The sequence below is a fragment of the Gopherus evgoodei genome, chromosome 10 (assembly GCF_007399415.2).
Source record: "Gopherus evgoodei ecotype Sinaloan lineage chromosome 10, rGopEvg1_v1.p, whole genome shotgun sequence".
Classification (NCBI taxonomy): domain Eukaryota; kingdom Metazoa; phylum Chordata; order Testudines; family Testudinidae; genus Gopherus; species Gopherus evgoodei.
Window position 1 is genome coordinate 18371563 of NC_044331.1, and position 21503 is coordinate 18393065.

The following is a 21503-nucleotide window of genomic DNA, read 5'->3' on the forward strand; positions in this document are numbered from 1 at the left end:
TCCACGATGGCTTCAAATGTAAGTGACAACATTTTTGTTTGGATTTAAAAATCCCCCCAGCAATTTGCATCCTAAACACTGCACATTGTGGTGCATGGATGAGAACCAGAAACTGACCTGAAAGCTAAAAATGTCTAGAAACAAACAATGAAAAGACTAATTTACTTTTCACTGACTAGTCTGAATAAAATGTTAAAATAAAATAAAGGTAAACAAAGGGCAAAGCACCAACCAGAAAAGGTGAGATTTGAAAGGTTCTTTGTTTATAATAATCTGAACACAGCAGATGGGGCTGGCTCAAGCAATTAGGTGCCAGGGATATGAATTGCCAGACCTAGAGGTGATGGAGGTCTCAGCCCTGGCACACATTAAGCACTGAAATGTGGCTATGGGTAACACAGGGAAGGATGCTTTTCTAAATATGAATTTTTCAATCTGTCCCTTTATGGTGTTGAATATAAACTCAGAATTAGCAACTGTCTCAGTGGGCATTCCCCACGCCCATCAGTGGCATGTCTTTTCTCGTACCTCTTGACCAGGCCTGTATCTCCTCCAGCCCTGCTAATCTGAACAGGGAGGCTGGAAAAGGAACCGGAGCGTGGCGTTCACTCACTACCCTACTGAAAAGCGAACAAAATTCTCCCTCCCTATTTTCTGAAGGGGGAGACCCCCCCCGGAGCTGGGATCCCAACAGGCTCTCACTCCCGGGCTCGTACCACCTCCTCCTCCAGCCAGCAGCTCTATCCCTTTAAATCGCCGCCGGTGCCGCAGCCCGTGCCGGAAGGACCCTGGAACTGCAGCTGGTGGTGGCTATTTATACCCGGGCTGGAGCAGGGGGGAGCCGGACAGTGCGAGCGTGGGCAGGGAGAGGCCGCGGCGCACGGAGGGCGGGCGCCGGGATTCCATGTCTCCTTGAGGCGGTGGCTTGGTTGTGCAGGGGCTGGGTTTGGGGGTGACCTGCAAAGGGGCGTTTCCTTCCTTCCTGTCATGGATGTAGCAAGGGCCTGAAGGTGCCTGCCCAGCCCGAGGCGCCCCGGGCGGCGGCCGCGCTAGCTCCGAGGATCGTGCCCGTACAGACGCTGCCATGGCCACGGCGGTGTCCTCCACCCCGGGAGGCAGCGGGCGAGCTCTCGGGCGCTCGGCCGCGTTCTCCCCGCTCAGCCCGACCCGGCTCAGCCGGCTGCAGGAGAAAGAGGAGCTGCAGCAGCTCAATGACCGCCTGGCCGCCTACATCGACCGGGTGCGGGCCCTGGAGGCCGATAAAGCCACGCTGCAGCTGCGCCTGGCGGAGCTGGAGGAAGGGAGCAGCCGGGAGCTGGGCAACCTGCGGCTCCGCTACGAGACCGAGCTGGCCGATGCCCGCAAGGCGCTGGACTGCATCGCTATCGAGCGGGCCACGCTGCAGGTGGAGCTGGGCAAGCTCAGCGAGGAGCACCGACAGCTGCACGCCAGGTCGGTGTCTCCTCCCTTCCCTCTGCGCTAGCCGGGCTGCGAGAGGCTGCTCTTCACGGCCTGGCCCCTGTCACATGGCAGGGGGAGTAGCCTCTGGCTCCAGCGGCTACTGTTAGCGCACGCTCCCCCCCCTTCTGTGTCTTTGGCCCTCCCCCCTTCCTCTCTTCCAATAGCTAAATGCCTCTCGGAATTCCCTGCTGGTCTCTGCTCCTGGCAGCTCGCACATTGGTGCGTGGTACTGGGATTTCCCGGGAACAGGTGCTTAGCACCCAGGGAGGGACAACCGAATCTGCGGCATCTAATAAAAGTATTAGGGGATCGCTCACCTGTACGAATGACAGGCCTCAGCTATGTTATGAGGGTGCCCGGCCTTAATGGGTTACCCATGTAGGGTGTGCTTATAGATGCCCGATGTAACCGACTCCTGTCCAGAGGTGCCTGTTAAGAATCCTACCCTATCATGCCGATATGTATTGCTGGAGTTTAGCTGTTGAGTAGTTCTCTAAAGTATTCCCATTCCAAACCTGTACAGGAATAAAGCCAGTGGGTGTTCCTAGACTGGAGCAAATGCTTTCTCTACTTAGCTACTTTCAGCAGCTTACAACTCTTGGACTTATGTCTTGCATACTTGGTTTTGGTTCAGAAGTTTAAGCTTCATAAAAACCTAATCTCTCATTTTGTGATTGGAGAGCAAGGAAAGGAATGCCAGTTGTGAATTTTTTCAGCTACTTTTAGTGTTTTGATAACTCTACAGGCTTTGTTTACCGAACCTTGGACTTGGCTGATCTATAATTCTGAGAATTGGTGCTTTTTGCTTCTGAAACAGTGATGCTTTAGAAATGACTTTACAGCCTCCTGAAAATGGTAAAGGGCTTACTACATTCAGCAAAACATGTACTAGATCGAAGTCCTAATATTTAGAGGTGCTTATTTGTGTGCAGTCTAACTGCAAGTGTCTCAGATGACTTGGAGTAACTTTATCTTCCTGGATGTCATGAACTTGATGTACCCTTTAAATAGCTTAGAACTCTTATGGGGTGAACAGCATCCAACACTCTTGCTGCAAGCAATAACCATTAGTTCTTCAACTTTACACTTTAAAAGAAGTGTACTAAACACTTAGTAGTAAATGAAGAGGTGAGATGCAAATACATACTTAGATCAATAGTGGTAGCTAAAAAGCTAGTTGTAGGAAGGATGCTTGAAAAGAATGACTGGCATAGTCACACAAGCTCATTCATAATCTCACCACAGCTGCAGGAGAAGGATCAGAACAGGAGTGAGGGCACAGGAAGAGAATACAAATAATAAACAGGAAGATACTTGGTCTAACTAGTTTTAGAGATACAAATGAGTCTGAATATACAAATATGCTTCCACCTCATGTGTAGTTCAGTGATGCAAAATGGGGCCTCAAGTGAGTCTTATGAATGGTTTTGCATGTCCTCAGATCTTAGACACACATAAGTAAACCCCAATGTTAACTTTCTTTAGTAAGAAACAGGCTTTGAAGTTACAGTACTGGTTTAAGCTCTTTCAGTCAATCTGAGATCCATATCTCGGTTTGAGGACTGGAGGAAAAATAAAAATAACTGTACTATGGGGTGGCACCCCCTATTCCTAGTAGCCAACCACTAAGGCAGTCCTGCTAACTATGAAATAGTTTATACAGTTCTAAAAGCCAGCATAGAGTCATTCAACAGCTATGTTAAGGAGTAATGTAGACTTAGATGGCAGGAATATGGCAGCATATCTCCACAAAGGGAAAATGTGTCTAATAAAACTCAAACCTGCAGAATAAGAATTCCATATGAATAGGAACACATGACCTACAATGTCTGTCCTCTTAATCATAACTACAGAGTAAAGATGTATTTGAATTTTGTATCCATTGACAGGGGAACCAATAATTGTCTTAACTTCTTGTATTAACGGCAATAATGCACAATTAAATTGTACTGTGGGATAGGGGAGAGGACAAACTCAGTGACCATTTGGAAACCCTGGCTTATAAATTCACAATCATCCACTTTCCAAATTCATGATTTCACCATGAGAAAATAAGGGATTGTTCCTTAAAATCTCAGCAAAGGACTGTCTGACAATCAGGAATGTCACTTTCCAGTATCAGTTTTAACAAATCTGTGTCATAGCTGTTTGAGGCCAGAAACATTATAGTGCCTTTGAGTCCCATGCTCTTCCCTAGTACCATCTATTGCTTGGGGAAAGCAGTGAGCATGCCATACTTTCTAGTGCATACCTTCTTGGCCCACCAAACTTTCTACTGTGTCCTGTTTTTTCCACATAAAAATCACGCTACCAGAATCCTGTCCTGGATGCTAGGGTCCAGTCTCCCTCTGAGAATGAAGTGGAGATGTGTGAGCCTGGCAGCCCATCTAGTCCTGAGGCAGAGGCCTACTGGCTGTCCAATACCATTCTCCTGGCTCATCTCTCCTCTCCCGCTCCACTTTCCCACATAACCCCACACTATTAAGCCCTATGCTCCAGGAGCCCAGTGACTGAGCATGCTCAGGGTTGTGCCCTACTCTGATCATAGCCAGGATGGTGGCCTTTTGGGGTCAAAGCTCCTCCCTCTCATGGGTGGTGCCATTACAGGCTGCTGGCACTTGGATTAGTGGATGGCTCCAGAAACGTTTCCTGTCAGAATGGAGCTGCTTTACCAGAGATTTGGCTAAAGTTTGAGGCAACAGTTAAACATCCCTAATGTTAGTGTCTGTCTGAGCCAAGTAAGAGGCTAAGCATGTGCCTGGTGCCACGCGTAACTGAACTAACAGCTCAGCTGACTGAAATTCCCCTTCTGTCCCACATTACATGTTAAACCTGGGCTTGAAAAACTTGCCAGACATGTGCTAGTCAGAGAAATACTTCACCTAGTCCAGAGGAAGATGTGAAAGTTCTGAGGGTCCTGTTTGAAGGTCAAAGGGACAATGCCCACTCTTACTCCCAGCTGGTGAGAAGATGGTTGGCATTTCTACCACTGCTGCCCTTTCATAGGACTCAGGTTTTTTTTCCCCCTCTCTGGCTAGCAGATGTCAAATTTTAAAGATCTGTCTTCTAGCTACTTGAAAGGAGAATTGCTCTTTCTCTCCCTCATCACGATCATCGCTACAAGAGCGGCTAGCTGCTGTCTGTTCAGAAAATACTCCAGGGGAGATAGTGAAATCTGTGACTATTTTAGATGAGTGGGTGGGGGTCAATGCGATTGCAGTGGGCAGTGTAAGAGCATGTACAGAATGAACTGGTGACTCGGTACAATGAAATAATACAGATGTTAATGTTTGCATGCTGGGTTTTTTCTCGTTTCATCTTTTTGGTGATGGTGGATAGTGAACTATACTCCAGTGCTACTCTTAACCATTTATAAATAGATCAGAAATGGCTGGCTGTAGTAGAAACTATAAAAATGTAAACAAGATGAAATATGTTGTTCCCTCCCTGTCAGCAGTAAATTCTTATGAATATAAAACTTTCACTTGCAGGAATTCTAAAAAAGAAGCTGACTTAAATCTGGCACAGGCTCACATAAGAGACGTTGATGCTCAGCTGAACTCCAAGGAGGCTGACTTAGCAACAGCTTTGAGTGGAAAAAGAAGTTTGGAGGGCGACCTTCAAGAGTTAAAGGATCAAATAGTCACTGTAAGATAAATGTTGCATAGAATCTACATTATTCCATGGTTGGTAATAGCAGAAATTCAATTATGACTTCCCACACTGGACTCTCTATTTTGCCTCTGTTGCTGTTTATAAACTTTTTGGAGAAAATAAGATTAAAGTTTTAAAAACTCATGAAGTTCCTTGTACTTTAATAGGTAAGGATTGGGAGAGAAGGACTTGTCCTGGTGACTCATTTATGCTGACCAAAATATTGGGTCAGGGAATCATGTTGTGAGGCTTGTAATCCTGCTTCATAACCTGAATTAATTACAAAGCCAGAAGGGCCATTGTGATCATCTAGTTTGACTTCATATAATTGAATGACACTCTTTAGTCCTGTCCATGTAGCTGAGACTAAACTTTGCTCTTAACATGCTAGTTACAGCATGTGTAACCGCCCCTGAAATGGCAGATATTAGGGAGGGGGAAAATGTCTACCTATTTGCTTGGATTGAAGGACCTTCTTACTGTATCTTTAAGTGCTTTTACCCTAACTTTAAGAGAAACCCTCTACCCATTTGATTAATGAATGTGTTTTTTTGGGGGGTGGGGAAGAGGGGTTGTGAAAAGCTCTTTTTCTTACTGTAAAAATTGCCTGAAATGTATTGCATTTTGGGTTTAGGATACTATTAGTTCAGTTTTCAGTTCTTTAGGGGTTGGAGAAGATTAATATAATACTGCCGTTTGGGGTCTGTTGGATATGAGGTAAGTGTCTGTTTCACTGGGATGGCTTAAAATGCTGCCATAAAATGTAGATGTGTTGGCTTAGTGTAAGAATTACACTTGCAGGATATAATTGAGTTTTAGAAGGAAGACTTACTTACAATAAATGCACACCATATATTGTTTTCAGGCCTTTGGATTTTCATAATTCTCCTCTCAAATTGAGGCTTGGATCATTTAGTATTATGGAGGGAAAATGACAATAGTCAGGGACAACTGATAATCCTAGTATAAGAGGGTTCCTTGGCTGGGTAGGGTTCAAAAACAGTAGTTGTACAATTTAGCTGGTCAGTGATTAATGAGGCTTCTGTATACTTGGTTTGTTAAGTAGCCTAATTCACTCTGGAGATCCAATCACTTTTGGAACAGGGTTGCTTTCTGCTCCATTAAGCTTTTTGGGGCAGGACTGCGAGTATCTTCCATGTGAAGAACACCAAACATATTCTGGACCTAACTGATACATAAATTAATAGTGAACTAAATCAGAAAGGTTCCTTCCCTTTCTCGGTTGACTGTAGGAGTAACCCTGAAATCTAATCTTTGGCTGTTATTAGTGTAAAAATGTCAGTCGTCTTGCGTTCTGATTTACCACAAATATTTTCTTTCCTAGCTTAAGTTGGCATTGGAAGATACCAAAAAGAATCTCCATGGAGAAATGTTGAGGAGAGTGGACCTGGAAAACCAAATGAAAACTGTGCAAGAACAAATGACATTCCAGAAACGCCTTCATGAGGATGTATGTCTAAGTTAATTTTAGCAAGGATTTCCTAGATGCCAATTGCCATTGCCCCTGGATACCATTACAAAATCAATGTTAGAATGCACTTGATTCATAAAAAGCTAACCTTATGACCCTCTGCCTGCCAACAAAAGCCACCTAGGTGGGTAAACTCCAGGGATGTCCACAAATTTAGGTAACATCAGTATCTCATAATATATTTGAGCATGTTTCTCTCCTTCTCAGGGCCAGCTCCAGGCACCAGCATTCCAAGCTGGTGCTTGCGGCGGCAATCTGCAAGGGGCAGCAGTCCGTATTTTGCCCCCAAGCAGCACGCAGAATTGCTGCCGCGGATGGCGGGGGTGTCCGTGTGCCCTTAGGGCAGCAGGCACGTTTCCGTGGTGGCGGCAGCAATTCGGCAGCAGTTTCTATGTTTAGCTGAAGCCACGGCAGACAGCTAAACATAGAAACTGCTGCTGAATTGCTGCCACCGCAGAAACGTGCCTGCCGCCCTAAGGGCACACGGACACCCCCGCTGTCCGCGGCAGCAATTCTGCTTGCTGCTTGGGGTGGCAAAAACTGTAGAACCGACCCTGCTCTTTCCGCCTCACAGCTTCATTGAAATCCAGTAGTTAATATTGTATTATGCTAGTGTAAACCTGTAAAAGTTTAAGTTGCTTTTCTAATACGGGGGTTGGGAGTATTTGTTTAACCAGTTACCTGCTGGAGTATGAGATTTGGTGTACTTTAGGCTTTCTGCAAACACCTGGAAACCTTTACAATTTTGACTGTTAGATTTGTAGCTTTCTCTCAAATTACTCCTACTAAGATAACTACAGTGCTAATACTACTTGGATGTCTAATTTAAAAAACTACTAACTTCAGAGGTAGGGGAACACAAGTTCTTGTTTCTAAGTGATTTCCTTTTGTATCTTTGATGGTGACTGCTGCATAACCAGCTTCTATATACTATAGGATTAATTAAATTTAGTCTCCATTCAGGTTTTAGAATGGAACTTTTAGGATGAAAATTTCAAAAATGTCTAAGTGACTTCAGAGCCAAAATCCCATTGAATTTCAAATGAAGACAAGGGTGGGGAAGACACATCTGATTTCATTTAAAAAAAATAGCCATTGTCTTTTTTCTAGGTAGATTGGTAATTAGGAAAATGTGCTGACCGCATAATCCAACATTCAGGGGAATACACTTGCAGCTACTGAGAACCCCACTGGAGATCTTTAAAACAAGACTAGAAAGTAATAGGTTTACCATGGGGAAAATAACCCAGCAGGGTCAGATGAACTTGACCTAATGGGCCTTTCCATCTCTAAATCCTGTGATTCAAAAACAAATGTCAAAGTACTTGACAGTCAACATCTGCTTTAGTATTGCATGATTGACTTGCTACACTGGTTCATTGTTAAAGCAGTTGCATAAGATCAGTTACTCAAGCTAAATGGTGGTATTTCATTTCAACTTTAAGACATACTTTTTTCTCCTTTTCTAGGAGCTCAAGGAAACAAAAAGATTCCATGAGAGCAGGATAGCTGAAATAGAATCTGGCCGTCAGAGGGAGTTTGAGAGCAAACTTTCAGATGCTCTGCAAGGACTCAGAAAGGAGCATGAAGAACAAATTCAGGAATACAAAGATGACTTGGAGCGCACGTTCAGTGCCAAAGTGAGTTTTCAAAAGTTGCAAGTCAAATGAACAAGCTGTCATGTTTTCTGCATCTTCATATGACAAGGAAGCATTTGACCTTTCCTCAAACTAGCCGACTAATGTATTTGACCCTGAGTGTGGTCCATCTGCTTCAAGTAGTAGAGACCCATTAATTGAAGACTTGGTGTTCTTCAGTAGGAGCCACTATCCTGAATCACTTAATCTCTGAACACTCTAAGATCTGCCAATTGAATTTGCTTTCTGCTGTCACTTCACTGTTGTATAAAATTGTTCTATGCATAAATATATACTGCATGGTGTCAGGTATCAGAGGGGTAGCGGTGTTAGTCTGGAGTCCTGTGGCACCTTATAGACTAACAGAAGTATTGGAGCATAAGCTTTTGTGGGTGAATACCCACTTTGTCAGACGCATGACAAATTTGAAAGCTTATGCTCAATACGTTTGTTAGTCTGTAAGGTGCCACAGGACTATCGCTTTTTACAGATCCAGACTAACACCGCTACTCCTCTGATACCACCTGACACCATGCAGTATATATTTATGCATAGACTAAGTGGGTATTCACCCATGAAAGCTTATGCTCCAATATTTCTGTTAGTCTATAAGGTACCACAGGCCTCTTTATCACTTTTTATATACTATCTTCCATAACAGGAGTAGTTTGTATGAATTATAAACTTTATACATCCCATCAGCAAACTTCAATCTTGGTTCTGATGTGCTTATTACAAATATCTAAACTTTCTGCATAGATGTTATATGCATTGGGCCAGGTCAATCACACCAAAGTTAATGTGCTATAACTACTAAGCAGAATTTAGTCTATTGCCAATATCATGATCTTAATTCCTAGGAAACATGGTACTAAAAGTTTGAAACTGCATACCAGTTACAGCAGGATTAATTATTCCTCTAACGGAAGTGTGCACATGTGTAATGAAGGTGAATTAACTTAATCTACCAGTTTTGGTAACTGATGTAATTGCAACCCTTCTACCAGGACAGGATTACAAAAATACCTTGATACTAATGGTGTCACCCCCAACCCAGAATTGAGTCCAGTTATAAAAGGTAATGTCACTGAAACTCCAGATTTTTCACCTGTGACTGAAATTGGAATCTAGTCCAAGAATTTTATTAATGGAGACACTTCTAGTATTACAAGCCCTCTGTACTATCTGCAGAGACATGTGCTCGTACTTTTCTGAGTGGATTCCTTGATCTGTTTTTTCCACTTTCTTCCTGTTTGTCTGTTTAGTCTTCAATTCACTAACATTACCTTTTACCCTGCTCTATTAACTCCTTTGACCTGATTGTTCTCTCTTCTCAGTAGGGGTCCTGCTGCTGTTACAGCATTTATTGCCTCTAGCTTTTTTCCCCTTTCTTAAAGGAACATCACCTCAAACTCAACTATGACTAGTTAGATTCCTGACTACACTGTTAAACATGGCTCTGCCATGGCTATGCCAATGGTACCAGCATTGGTGTGAAAGAGCATTAGATTACTGACACTCAAAGAAACGTATCTAGCATCCTGTACTGTCCCAAGGCAGCTTCCTACCCAATTAGCCATGATGCCACTAGTGAACTAGAGTTTTCTCTCTAGTGGCTTCATTTCTGTGCCTTTGACAAGTCTGAAACAGGAAATATTCCATAGTTTGGGTAGTGGTGGAGAGCTGGATTAGGGTTGTGATGTTGAACTATGTCCTGGTAAATCAATTTCCACTGAAAGCAAATTGAGACTCTACATCTTCATACATATGCAACTAAATCTGTATGTATAAATCACTTGGTAGCCCTTTTCACTAAAACAAAAAGTCACCAGAGTCCTAATCAGTTGTTAACTCTTTGTCATAGATGGAGAATGCTCAACTTTCTGCCGCAAAAAATAGTGACTTTGCCAATGCTGCTCGTGAGGAGTTGATGGAAACAAAGATGAGAGTTGACACTTTGACATCCCAGCTTAATCATTATCAAAGCCAGGTACCATTCTTCAATGAGATTGGATTTTTTTTCTTGGTGACACTTGTATTTTCTAGATATTTACTTTTCTCCCCTCCCCAAAATTGCTCTTGACTGAGCTCTATTTTTAGCATCTCTTATTCAAAATACTCATTGATAACTAAATCTATTAATTAAATCTAAGAACTGTGCGTTGGAGAACAGAATAAGAGAATTACAGGAGACCCTGGATTATGACCGTGAGATGCATCGAAGACATATGGCTGAAAAAGATAAAGAGATGGCACAAACACGGCGGCAGATGCAAGCACAGTTGGAGGAATATGAGCATCTACTAGATGTGAAACTGGCTCTAGATCTAGAAATAAATGCCTACAGAAAGATGCTGGAAGGAGAAGAACAGAGGTAGGATACAATATTGAGCAATAAACGAAGACTTTCTTCCTCCAACATACCTTCATTCTATAAGTCTATGTACTCAGTGGGAGGGGAGAAATCTGAAGTTGATCTTGTTCCCAGCTGGCTACTGAGAACTCATCAGACTACTGGCTTTGGTATGTAAAATACTGAAGATGGGCTTTACACTGTAGTATATGCAGTCTTTTAAATGAGAAATGCATGGATTGAAACTTCATGTAGCCTGAAACAGCAATTAGTAATATTAGGAAGTGACAAAATGAATCCCTTGGCTGCCGGACTTTCCTATAGACCTTATAGTAATGTTAAGCCTCAATGCTTTTTCAAGTTGGTTGGCTGTTTGTCCACTTACCATAGGGGGTTTGTTCATGGAGATATTAATTCCTGCTGTGTCCATAAGGGAAAAAATTAATGCAACAGCTGAGGGACAGCGGGGAGAGGAGGTGGAAATTCCATAGCTTGCTCTGAACTCTTCTTGCAAAAATTGGAAAGCAGGCCATAAACTTTCACACATTGTTCACTGGGAGACTCCTTGCCATATAACAAAATACCACACAGGACTACAACTAAGCTGGTATGGGCAGAGGGGACGCTACACTAGGTCTGGGCACAATGGGGTTGGCACAACTTGCATACCTAACATGGTCACTTGGCTCTTTTTAGGCTAAAACTGTCATCTAGTCCATCTTCCCAAAGTGTTGCAACGCAGGCAACAACCAGCCATGGGCGTCGCTTCCTGCATGGAAAAAAGAGAAAACTGAAAGAATCCAAAAAGGGAGAGCACAGTGTCAGCTTTAAAATTGTTCAGCATGCATCATGTTCAGGAAATGTGTCTATAGAAGAAATTGACACAGAAGGGAATTTTGTCAAGCTTAAAAACAACTCGGATGAGGTACTCTTCCCTGCTTTTTAATGGCTGATAGCCCATCAAACTTCAACCACCTTTTCCCATACACACAACCAATATCGGCACATTAATCTAAGTGGTGCCATCTAGCCCAGTATCATAAGGCCCAGTTTATTCACCATGTTGCTTTTCTAGTGATTTTTCTTCTCTTGAGCCTCGAGAACCAGTTTAAATTAATATACCCATCTCCATATTCAAGAAATGGTCAATAGCAGCTGTGGCTGGTTAGAGAAGCCACAAGACCATTTGTGGGAAACCAACACCACTTTATTGAAAGCTATAGGTATGTCTGTGGATGCAGAAAGACAATCAGTCCAGTTTAATCAAGGATAAAAGCATATAAGATGCTTTAGTGTGTCAGATAATACCAATAGCTGTTGAGAACCCTTGTAGCTTATTTTAGCTGTGGCAGGGCTCCTACTCTGCAGCCAATTAATCAGATAGCTTTTACCAAGTCTATCCAGCAGTCTACACATCTAACTGCTTGGTGTGTGGGGGGAGGTGTTTCTGCTTACTCAATTAACTGTTTCTGTGCTGGCAAGTCTGGCACAAGCCACAGTCAAGATTGGTATCCTTGTATTCTTCAACGGGCATGTTAAGAACTTGCCAAGTACCCTACTAAATTAAGTAGTCTGAAATAGGTTCTCCCAACCCTGGGCGATCTTTAGCTTTAGGCTGGCTACCTGTCAAAGGCTGGACAACATCCACAGCTCTCAAAGTCACTCTTATATGTTCTAAACATGCTGAACCAGGGCAGAAGAATATCTCTGAGTAGACTACTTTTAGTAGCCCAAGCTGCCCACAATCCCTGCTTCACTAGTACTGGGAGTTAATTGAGTTTTGTGGCGGAGGGTAGGGGGTTCAGAGCAGAATACCCAGGAGGAGGCACTGGTCAGACAGGCCAAGAAACTTTTTTTTTTTTTCCAACTTCTGACTGCTATAAACTCTTTAGAGGAGTCCCAAATGGAATGGGTAGTATTTCTACTGCTGCTCTGACAGAGGAAAATTCAGGGGCATAAGATTCCTAACACATTCCATGATATTTGTTGTGCCAAGACCCATAGTCTCTGTGCAAACACCCTTACCCATGAGATCTTGGCTCCTGAAGAAGGTACAATGATGCCATTAGACTCCCTTCCCAGGGCAGGCTTTCTACTTCCTTTGGGATGGGATGGATGGATGGGATATCGTGTACAAGAATGTCTTAAACAGGGAAATCATTAGATTTGAAGAGATGATTCTCCAAATAAGTGGTTTGGCCCTGTTCCCCAACATTGCAGAACCTTAGACCGTAACAGGGACCAGAGGGAAATGCTGCATTACAAAGGTAGCTTTTGCTCTAAAGCAGAGGGTATGACCTGATGATGATTAGTTCTTAAAATGGCAACTGGACTACAGAAAAACTCTTCAATTCAAATGTGTCTGAACTTGTAACACTGCAGCCAAACAAGCCTATATGAACAATGGTAGTTCTCATTCTGCTGTAAAATGACAGCTGCAGAATAGGATAGAGATTAGTTTCTCAGACCATACATCTTAGTCTCCATTCTTACCTTAGAATGGTTCTAAAGTTCTCTTCCGAAGTGTCTGGAATCCTCTCTGCCTTACTGACTGGGACTGCTAAAGAGCACTCTTCTGAACTAACGAATAACTTGAAACTGAGAAGTGAAGTCTTAGTATGGAGAAAGTTTGAGAATTAAAAATTGGATGTTATGAAACATCACAAATCAGTCAGCCTAACCCTAGCTGAGACTACATGTAGACTGAAATGGTATGAAGAAGCCTGACAGAGGTGGCATCCTTCAGCCTAAATAGTTTATGGCCATTCTTCATTGGAGAAGATGATCCAGTCTGACTTTCATAACCGCTATCCTGGAGTAATGTTTCCAAACAGTCTTAAACTAAAAGAAAAAGTGCTATTGACGCCTATTGCCCTGAATTAAAAGCTGCTTATTGGCTATCCTGAACACTTCCAGTGAATGGTGAGGCTGAGACAAACCTATATAGTTACTAAGTCTAATACATACTACTTAGTTACTGATCACTGTTTCGGGAACTCTTTTATGGGATCAACCACTGCTGCCAGACTCTTCAGTGCTAACATGAAACATAGTGTTAAACTAAGTTTATACTTTTAAGAATGGCCCTGTACCTTTCAAACCAGAATGTAGGAAATATAAAATGGCCTAGACTAACAAATGATGACCGCATGTAGGTGTGATCTCTGTAGTATGTCCATCTAGTTACCATTACAGGAGGATATGAAGTTGTATCTTGCCTTTCCAACTGCAGGATCAATCGCTAACTGGATGGGTACTAAGACGACGGCTTGGAAGCTTGTCTGAAATAACATACAAATTCCCTGCTCGGTTTGTCCTTCAGGCAGGCCAAGTAGTTACGGTAAGTAACTTAACACTGCCCTGCCAATCTGACTTGCCAAGCAAGTAATTCTATTTGACTATAAAAGTCAGATTTGGGTTTTTTAATTACCATCATGTAAAGAAGGCAAGTATATTTAATGCCTATGCTGGGAGACTTTTTTTTCCCGACAATTTGGCAAGACTGAGATGGCCTGACTGGTAAACTTTAGAGCAACTTTCGGAATGGAGTGACTTAGCACCATCTTAGTAGCTGAGGCCTGATCCCAACCTTAGAGGAGTGACCTCACTTGCAATTGTTGAAGTGGGGCATGTTCTGAGCCTAATAGGTTTAGTTTTCGTCATTTACAAGCTAAGAATGGGCCAGTGGGGAATGGGATGGGGGAACGAACACAGGGCCACAAGTGGGGCAATTTGCCCCAGGCCCCGCAGGGGCCCCCATGAGGTTTTTTGGGGCCCCTGGAGCAGGGTCCTTCTCTTGCAGAGCCCAGGCCCCCGGAGCTGCTTCTGCTCCTAGTCTTCGCCGGCGGGGGGCCCTTCCATTCCAGGATCCGCTACCGAATTACTGCCAAAGACCCGGCTGCACTTCGGCAGCGGATCCTGCTGCGGCAGTAATTCGGCAGCGGGGGGGCCCTGCCGCAGGTCTTTGGGGAACTTCGGTGGCAGGTCCCAGAGCAGAAGGGCCCCCTATTGCCGAAGCAGGGACCCCCTGCCGCCGAAGACCCCAGGAATCCTCTTGGTGGCCCTGGGGGAACGTAAATGCTGTGCAGCTCACTTTCTATCTTCCTGTCACCTTCTCTCACAACTGATTACAGCAAGGGCTGTGGAGGCTAATAGACTGGAGTGACAGTTCTAGAGCTGCTCCATGGCCTAGAAAGGGGCTGTTCAATCCAAGCCGTCTCCTAGCACCTTGCAGGGCAATTGAAGTAGCGCAGGTAGTGAACTTGAAGCTGTGCATTGCTCTGTACGAAGTGGTTTGGTTTGTTTGGGTGGGGGGCGGGCAGGGGAGGAAGGAGGGTTTTGGTTTTTTTGCAAAAAACTGTTAGTGCTGGTGGTTCAGCTACTCTAGTGGTAGCAATGTTGAGCCCATGCTGCCCCCAGCATGTTAAGCATAATTTGTTAAACCTACTCTAGGCACGTGCAGTACTTAAGCCTGATTACATCTTTCAGACCCTGTTCAGAACAGATCTTTCTGCTCAGTAGAAAACTTGTGCAATTATACTAGCATGACTAAGGCACTACTGAACACTCAACAGACTTGCCAGCACTAGATAAATGACCTCAAAAGTCTGTTGGCTTAGTGGGATGAAAAGGCTGGCCAGGAACAAGAACTCTGCATTCAGAGGGTATAATAGGTAGAGCTTCCCATTAGCAGCTCTTCCTGCTGCACTTCTTCCATGCCACCACCCTAGTGGGTAGACAACGTTCCACCAACTCCAAAGGCAATTCATGGAATCTGCCCTAATTTATCACTTAGACCTGTTTCTGAGCACCTCACAGCTGTGTTTCTCCTAGACCAGGTGTCTAGCATTTTTACATGGGGGGCTATAGACACTTATTCAAAACTGAATTTGGCCTTTAATTTTCCAATACCAGTCTGCTGACCTTAAAATGAAGGGTGTTTTTAAAGCTCATCAGTTAAGTGTGTGTTTGTGTCTCTCTCTCTAGATCTGGGGTGCTGATGCTGGTGTAAACCAGAGTCCTAGTGATCTGGTGTGGAAATCTCAGCAGTCTTGGGGAACTGGGGATAACATTGGTGTTACACTCATCAATGCTGATGGAGAGGTTAGTGAAGCAGTAACCAGTTGAACCTTTTCTAGTCTTAAGCTTGTTTGTTCTTAAGCAAATTGATTTAATTTTGAGGGGGGGACACAACTTATTGCAGGAGACTGCAGAACGGAAGGTCATACATGTATCCAGAGGAGAAGAAGGTGGTGAACTGGAAGAGGAGTTTGATGAAGAAGAAATAACGGGGAGCGAAATGGAGTTTCATCGTCGGGTAAGAATCTTTCTGCATTCAAAACATAGTAGCAACAGAAGTAATCCATGGCTTTCTTTTGTAGTAGTTAACAGTCCTAAAAACATGCCCCAATGTCTTGCCCATGGCCTACAACTCTTTCCATTTTTCTCCCTGATGTCAGACCAAAAGAAGAAAAAAGAAATGTTGTTTGGTGTCATGATTGTTTCCTGTGAGCATCACAAAATAGGTGAGAGCAGAGTGAGCATCATGCTTGTTTCAGAGTGCACGTTGTGCTTGTTTTCTTGCAGAAATGTTTGCTTCATCAGTAGTGCTGAAATCTCTTGCCTCTCTGTAGTCTCGGTATGGCTTTGCATGTGAGCTGAAATCAGTGCTTCACATCCGATCTGTTGCTGTAGTTAGAGGTTCATGTTTTAATTAACATTCTGACCAGTAAAAGATGAACTGAAACGACAACAGGCAGAGCCTTTTTATTGTTTGTTCATGCCCAGGAACACATCCACCTGCTAAATGTAGTATAAGACAGGAATGATGACAAAATGCTTATACTAATTGTGCATATAGCTTATTGCAGCTAGAAATCTTGTGTACTGTAACCTAGTTAAATCTTTTGTTGCTTCCACAATTGTGGACACAACAGAAGAGGGATGGAGTGACTTCCTTCATTTGGAATATCAGATTTCAGTGTGTCCTTGCTATTGTTTCATAATAGCAACTTCAGATCTGGACTATAGAAGAAAAACATTTCCACTGACATGTACTAAAAGCCCTTAGATACATTTTCATAAGTGCCTTGGGCTCATAAGGCCATTATTCATAGGTGCTTTTGAAACTTATCCACTGCATATAGATATCTACTTACAGCTTACTCCCCACCTCCCACTAGTGTCTCTTCCCTTGCATTTACTTTCCAGGTCGGATCAGAAAACAGATGCAGGTCATACATTCAAGTAAGCCCACTTGAAGCCAGAACATGCTTTGGCTGTTTAACTTACCTAGTGTCTGGGCTTTTTTTGTTTTGCAGGGGGGCACACTTTCTGGATCATAGTGTCATCTGAAAGACCTACCACACACTCTCCAAATGGGGCTTGAGTTGCAGATTACAAAACTCCTAGTGATAAAGATTAATTGGTGTATTTGATTTGTGTTGGTCACCTAAATCACTTAAAACTGAATTCTAAATTAAAGTTTGGTACCAAGACTTTCTTATTGCATCATTTATTCACAGTTGTGAAGACTTCAAACAACTTTCAGTGTTCTGACTGTGGAAGTAGTGACTCCAATAGGACTTCCCAGTTTGGCTGGAACAGTCATGCAAGCCAGTAGACTATAAGTGCTGCTTTTTACTAACTGAGGGATGACCTAGGTATCCCTCCCAACTTCAGAGCTCTTACCTTCACCAAAAAACAGTCAAATATTAGAATAAAATTGGTCTTTGGAGTTGCACCTTCTACTACAGGGATCTAGTATAGAGCCCTGACTTTTGCAGCCATGGGTCTTAAAGGTATCTACAATCTCACATCCTAGAAATGTGGCTGTACTTAACCAGTTCTTGCTCCAAGTCACACATACAAAGGATACAGGAGATGCCACTTAGAATGAACCAATTGTCCCTCTTGTTCAGTATACATCCAGGTGCTTTAGAAGAGAAAATACCAGGCACCTAGCAAACTACAGTACTAGGCTCTTGGAAGGATAACTTCTTCCTGATAGTTGGTGACAACCTTACAGTGCAGAACTAAGGTACAGAACTTTCTGAAATGTTGCTGTAGATCAGGGATTCTAAACTTTAAAAAAAAAAAAAAAATCCTGTACCCCTAATCACTTCTAACTTGGAACTCCCCAAACACACAAATGTAGAATCTACTTTAAAAAATCAGACTGTTTGATCCTGCTGCCTAACTGCATAGGCTAGGCAACCTTTAAGTGTATTAATACCCTGAGATCTTTGGGTATCACAGTGCTAATGGGCTTTGACCCCCATGCACCGGGTCACAACATCACTCTTTGAACTTTGGCCCTCTGTCATGGAGAGGTGGCTGGGCCAAACTTCAGTGAGTGGCATTGCAGGACCCATGAATGAGTAGGAAGACTCATTGTGTCCCTCATTCTCCAGTTGAGAACTGCTGGTGTAGATAATGACCAGTATGTCTACACAAACTGGACACTGGCTAGTTTGAAGAGAATGTTCTGCTCATAAGTGTGTGGAAGCTGTGGTTTTAAGAACAAACTGATACTGAATCATTGTTCTCTAATAAAACTGTCTTAACTTGGTAAAGTTGTTAAGCAGCTTGAGTCCAAAACATCATGTTAACTTTCATGTTGGCTTGTGGTGTCATGTAGGTGAGCTCCTGAATAGAAAGTGGAGACAGACATTTTGCCATTCCTTAAAGGAATGCAAATAGGAGTGCAATTCTACACTCCTAAGCTATTTTGGAAGATGCCACTTCAATTTCATATTAAACATTATGAAGTCTGACCGAAACTAGATTGAGACAGGTTGCTTAATTAGTCTAAAATTAAACTAAAATGACTCCTTATCCCAGTGACACTGTCCTAGCAGGATCAGCCAAATGGGATAAAAGTCCAGGGATATGCAGGGTCTCAGTATCTTTCAGCTGTTTTTGCTATGTAAACTGGCACGTTCATGCCCATCCACAATCCCACGATTCACTGAACTCATGCTGGGTTGGAGAATTTCAAAAATTAACAAAATAGAAGTTTTCTGTGAAAACATGTTCTCATTTTTCAGTCCAGCTCTAGATGTTAAACTCTAGCTCCCATTCTTTAACTGAGCACCCTGTACTCAACCCTGAGCCTTACAGCTTTGTTTTCATTAGCCTCACTTCAGGCTGAGGAAGCAAAACTAACCCCCTCTGTCTGCTCATCAGTTTTGAATTAGTATGTTTCTTGGGGCTCATCTTAATATATCACTTAACAACTTATTGCTATAGCCAGCCTTGTGGGCAGGATGGGTCTGCGTAAGCTCTTAAACGGGACTGAAATTCAAATACAGCACATCCTAAATAGGACTTTTTTATAATCCTGTGTTAAAATACCAACATCCACCTTTGCTGTCAGACTAAAATTTGGAAGGCACTATTGACAGATTGTAATAATGTCTAGCTAAACTATTTTGCTTCTGTCGTCAAAATATGGCTTAACTAGAAAGACTCCATACTGAGAGCCATATGGTCCTACAGTATTACAAGAGGGAAAAGCCAGAAGAGTAGTGAAGAGCTGTAAGAATTCCTCATATGTTGTGCAGGTGAAAACATGTAAGATGCCTTGTTTAACTACAGCACAACTTTTTCCTATTGCTTCTGCCCTATGCCATTTTAGTTGTCTTAAAGCATGATTTTTGCATGTATGTAAAACAAGCTTTGAATTCATTAAATTGTCTTGCTTGCTTTGAGCACTTGGCAATTCAGAAGCCATCTCCTGTTATGGCTTAAACTTTCCTTAAATGCAGAAATTTTAACCTTCAAATTTTTTCTCTAGAACAAAGAATAAACCACATGTGAATTGGTTAGAAGGTAAATAATTAACCCCTAATCATGCACTCCTCTCGATTCTCTCATTAACCTTGATTACAATAGGGATGCCAAATCGTGCATACCCAGTAATTCATCAGGCTTAACCTATTCAATTTATCTTTATAGTGTCTCCAGCAAAATGAAGATCCTAGCTGTTCTGTCATGTAACTAAGCCAAGGTAGTGACTACCTAGAACCACTCCTTAAACCAGAGTGACCCTTCAGACTGCATGAATTTTCAGCAGCTACTGGAACACATGAATCTTGGATTCCCCCCCATCAGATGTGTTTGGAGAAAGCATCCTCCAGAATGTGAAACTTCCTACTTGTTGATATTGGGGCCTGCCTTCAATGAAACTAGATCCAAGTGCACACTTCCTTTTCCAAGTCTCTTGCCATGAATTGTGATTTATTCATCCACAACTACTTGCCCGAAAGTTTACAATAACCTCCTGCTAAGCATGTCTCATCCTAGCCAGGGATGGGTAAATCTCACAAATTTAATGGCTTCAGCTTTCTGAACTGATTCAAAATATTTTCTCCAAAGCAGACTTAAGAACTGTTTCAAGCCTGACTGAAATTTAAGTGGACAAAATACTGCCTCAGCTTATACCTTGTGCAGCTCCACTGAATTGAAAGTCAGAGCAAATTGTTATCCTTGTTTCAAACACCCCAGGACTCATTTTATGTTTGGAGTCTGATACTAAAGTTCCCTTGATTGGTCTAAGCTGATAGATAGAATAATCTACTGGTGTAAAGTTTTAAAATGAGCAAGCTATTTGTAAAACATGTATTTTTAACTTGTAGTTAAATAAACCAACCATTAGGCTGTTTCTATAGCCTAGTACCTGTTAACCTCAACGTCTATTTATTAAACTATGTAAAGTATTTGAAACTTTGAGGTGAGTAGCTTTGTACCATAAATGTGAACTAAAGTCTGATGCCAACATAGCACTAATGTGGCTAAATGCATCAGTACTTAACTGCTTACTTGGCAAAACATTAATGGGGACAGAACTAAATTAACTGAATAGTTTTGGTATAGCTAGAGATCACACACTCCAATGAGAAGTCTTGATACCTTTTTTAAGAAAGTTCCAGTGTTAAACATCTGAAATAAGGATGTGCCGTTTACACTGTCACTACTTCTGTATTCATAGTTGAGGTGAGGATAACTTCTATTTTGTCCAATAGCTAGATATGTTCCCTATTAGAGCACTGAGTTCCAGTGGATTAATATACAGCATTGTAACAACCTGCAGCTAAAATGTCTAGCACACAGTGGGGTTGGTCATGGGTAGCCACTCTAGTTAGCCACCGTAGCTTTTTTTTGTTGACCTAGTGGCTATACTGAAAAGTGGGAAATAGCCCAGCAAGAGTCCCTAGTTAAACAACACAAGTCTGTTTCCTTGCTAAAAAGGTGGCTGATAATGCAGCCCCATCTGAGCACTGGAGCAGCTTTCAGAATTCTTTGTTGCCTTGCCCAAAGTCTCTACTGTACAGTATGTCTGAATTTTAAGATCTGTCCCATGTTAGGACTGTGCTTTTTTAGAGTGATTTAGAATTCTCTTCAGTTAAACTGATTTAAAAACATAGCATTTTAAGACACTGGACACCTAAATGGTGAGTGAATTTGGCCTTTCATATTTTAGCAGACTGAAATCCTTCATTTTGTTGCACCTTGTCACTTTAGAAGAACTTAAAATAAGCTCTGTTTATGATCTTGCTGTGTTTATAATCTTGGGCTGTTCAATTGATTTTTTTTTACTATTAAAGATATTTTCCATGTACATTATCACTCTTGGGCTTTAATGTTTAAACATGCTCTTTGCTAGACAGATTTAGTTAGTTTAACATCTGTATTGTTTGTAAATTCTAATTGTAGCTAAAACACATACCCCTAAAGAGCTAAGTCTCTCCTTTCCCTTAAAAAGGCAGATGCTTTCAATAGACTAATCTGCTTTAGAAACTATTGCACACTATTCATAGTACAGTTTCTGAATAAAGCTGAAATTGCAATGAACCTACTGTACAAAAATTTGGTTTTTTACATACCAAATAGTAATACTAGTTAC

The 21503-nt window shown here is 42.4% G+C and overlaps 1 protein-coding gene across 3 annotated transcripts; it reads left to right on the forward strand.

Annotated features, from left to right (window-relative positions):
• The first annotated feature begins 272 nt into the window (after nucleotides 1–272).
• LOC115658930 (lamin-L(III)-like) lies at nucleotides 273–21223 on the forward strand. 3 transcript variants are annotated; one of them, XR_004002409.1, is made up of 13 exons: nucleotides 275–1452; nucleotides 4953–5109; nucleotides 6461–6586; nucleotides 8077–8247; nucleotides 10109–10234; nucleotides 10398–10618; nucleotides 11294–11522; nucleotides 13830–13937; nucleotides 15584–15700; nucleotides 15801–15914; nucleotides 16057–16122; nucleotides 19395–19429; nucleotides 19556–21223. XR_004002409.1 is itself a non-coding variant. In XM_030578482.1 (12 exons), the coding sequence occupies exons 1-11, from the start codon at nucleotides 1085–1087 to the stop codon at nucleotides 16093–16095; spliced, it is 1776 nt and encodes a 591-aa protein (XP_030434342.1). In that variant the 5' UTR covers nucleotides 276–1084; the 3' UTR covers nucleotides 16096–16122; nucleotides 19556–21223. The 3 variants fall into 3 exon arrangements, 2 of the variants coding, with proteins under 2 accessions (XP_030434340.1, XP_030434342.1); XM_030578482.1 differs by lacking the exon at nucleotides 19395–19429 and having other exon boundaries at nucleotides 276–1452; XM_030578480.1 differs by lacking the exons at nucleotides 16057–16122; nucleotides 19395–19429 and having other exon boundaries at nucleotides 273–1452.
• The last annotated feature ends 280 nt before the right edge of the window (nucleotides 21224–21503 follow it).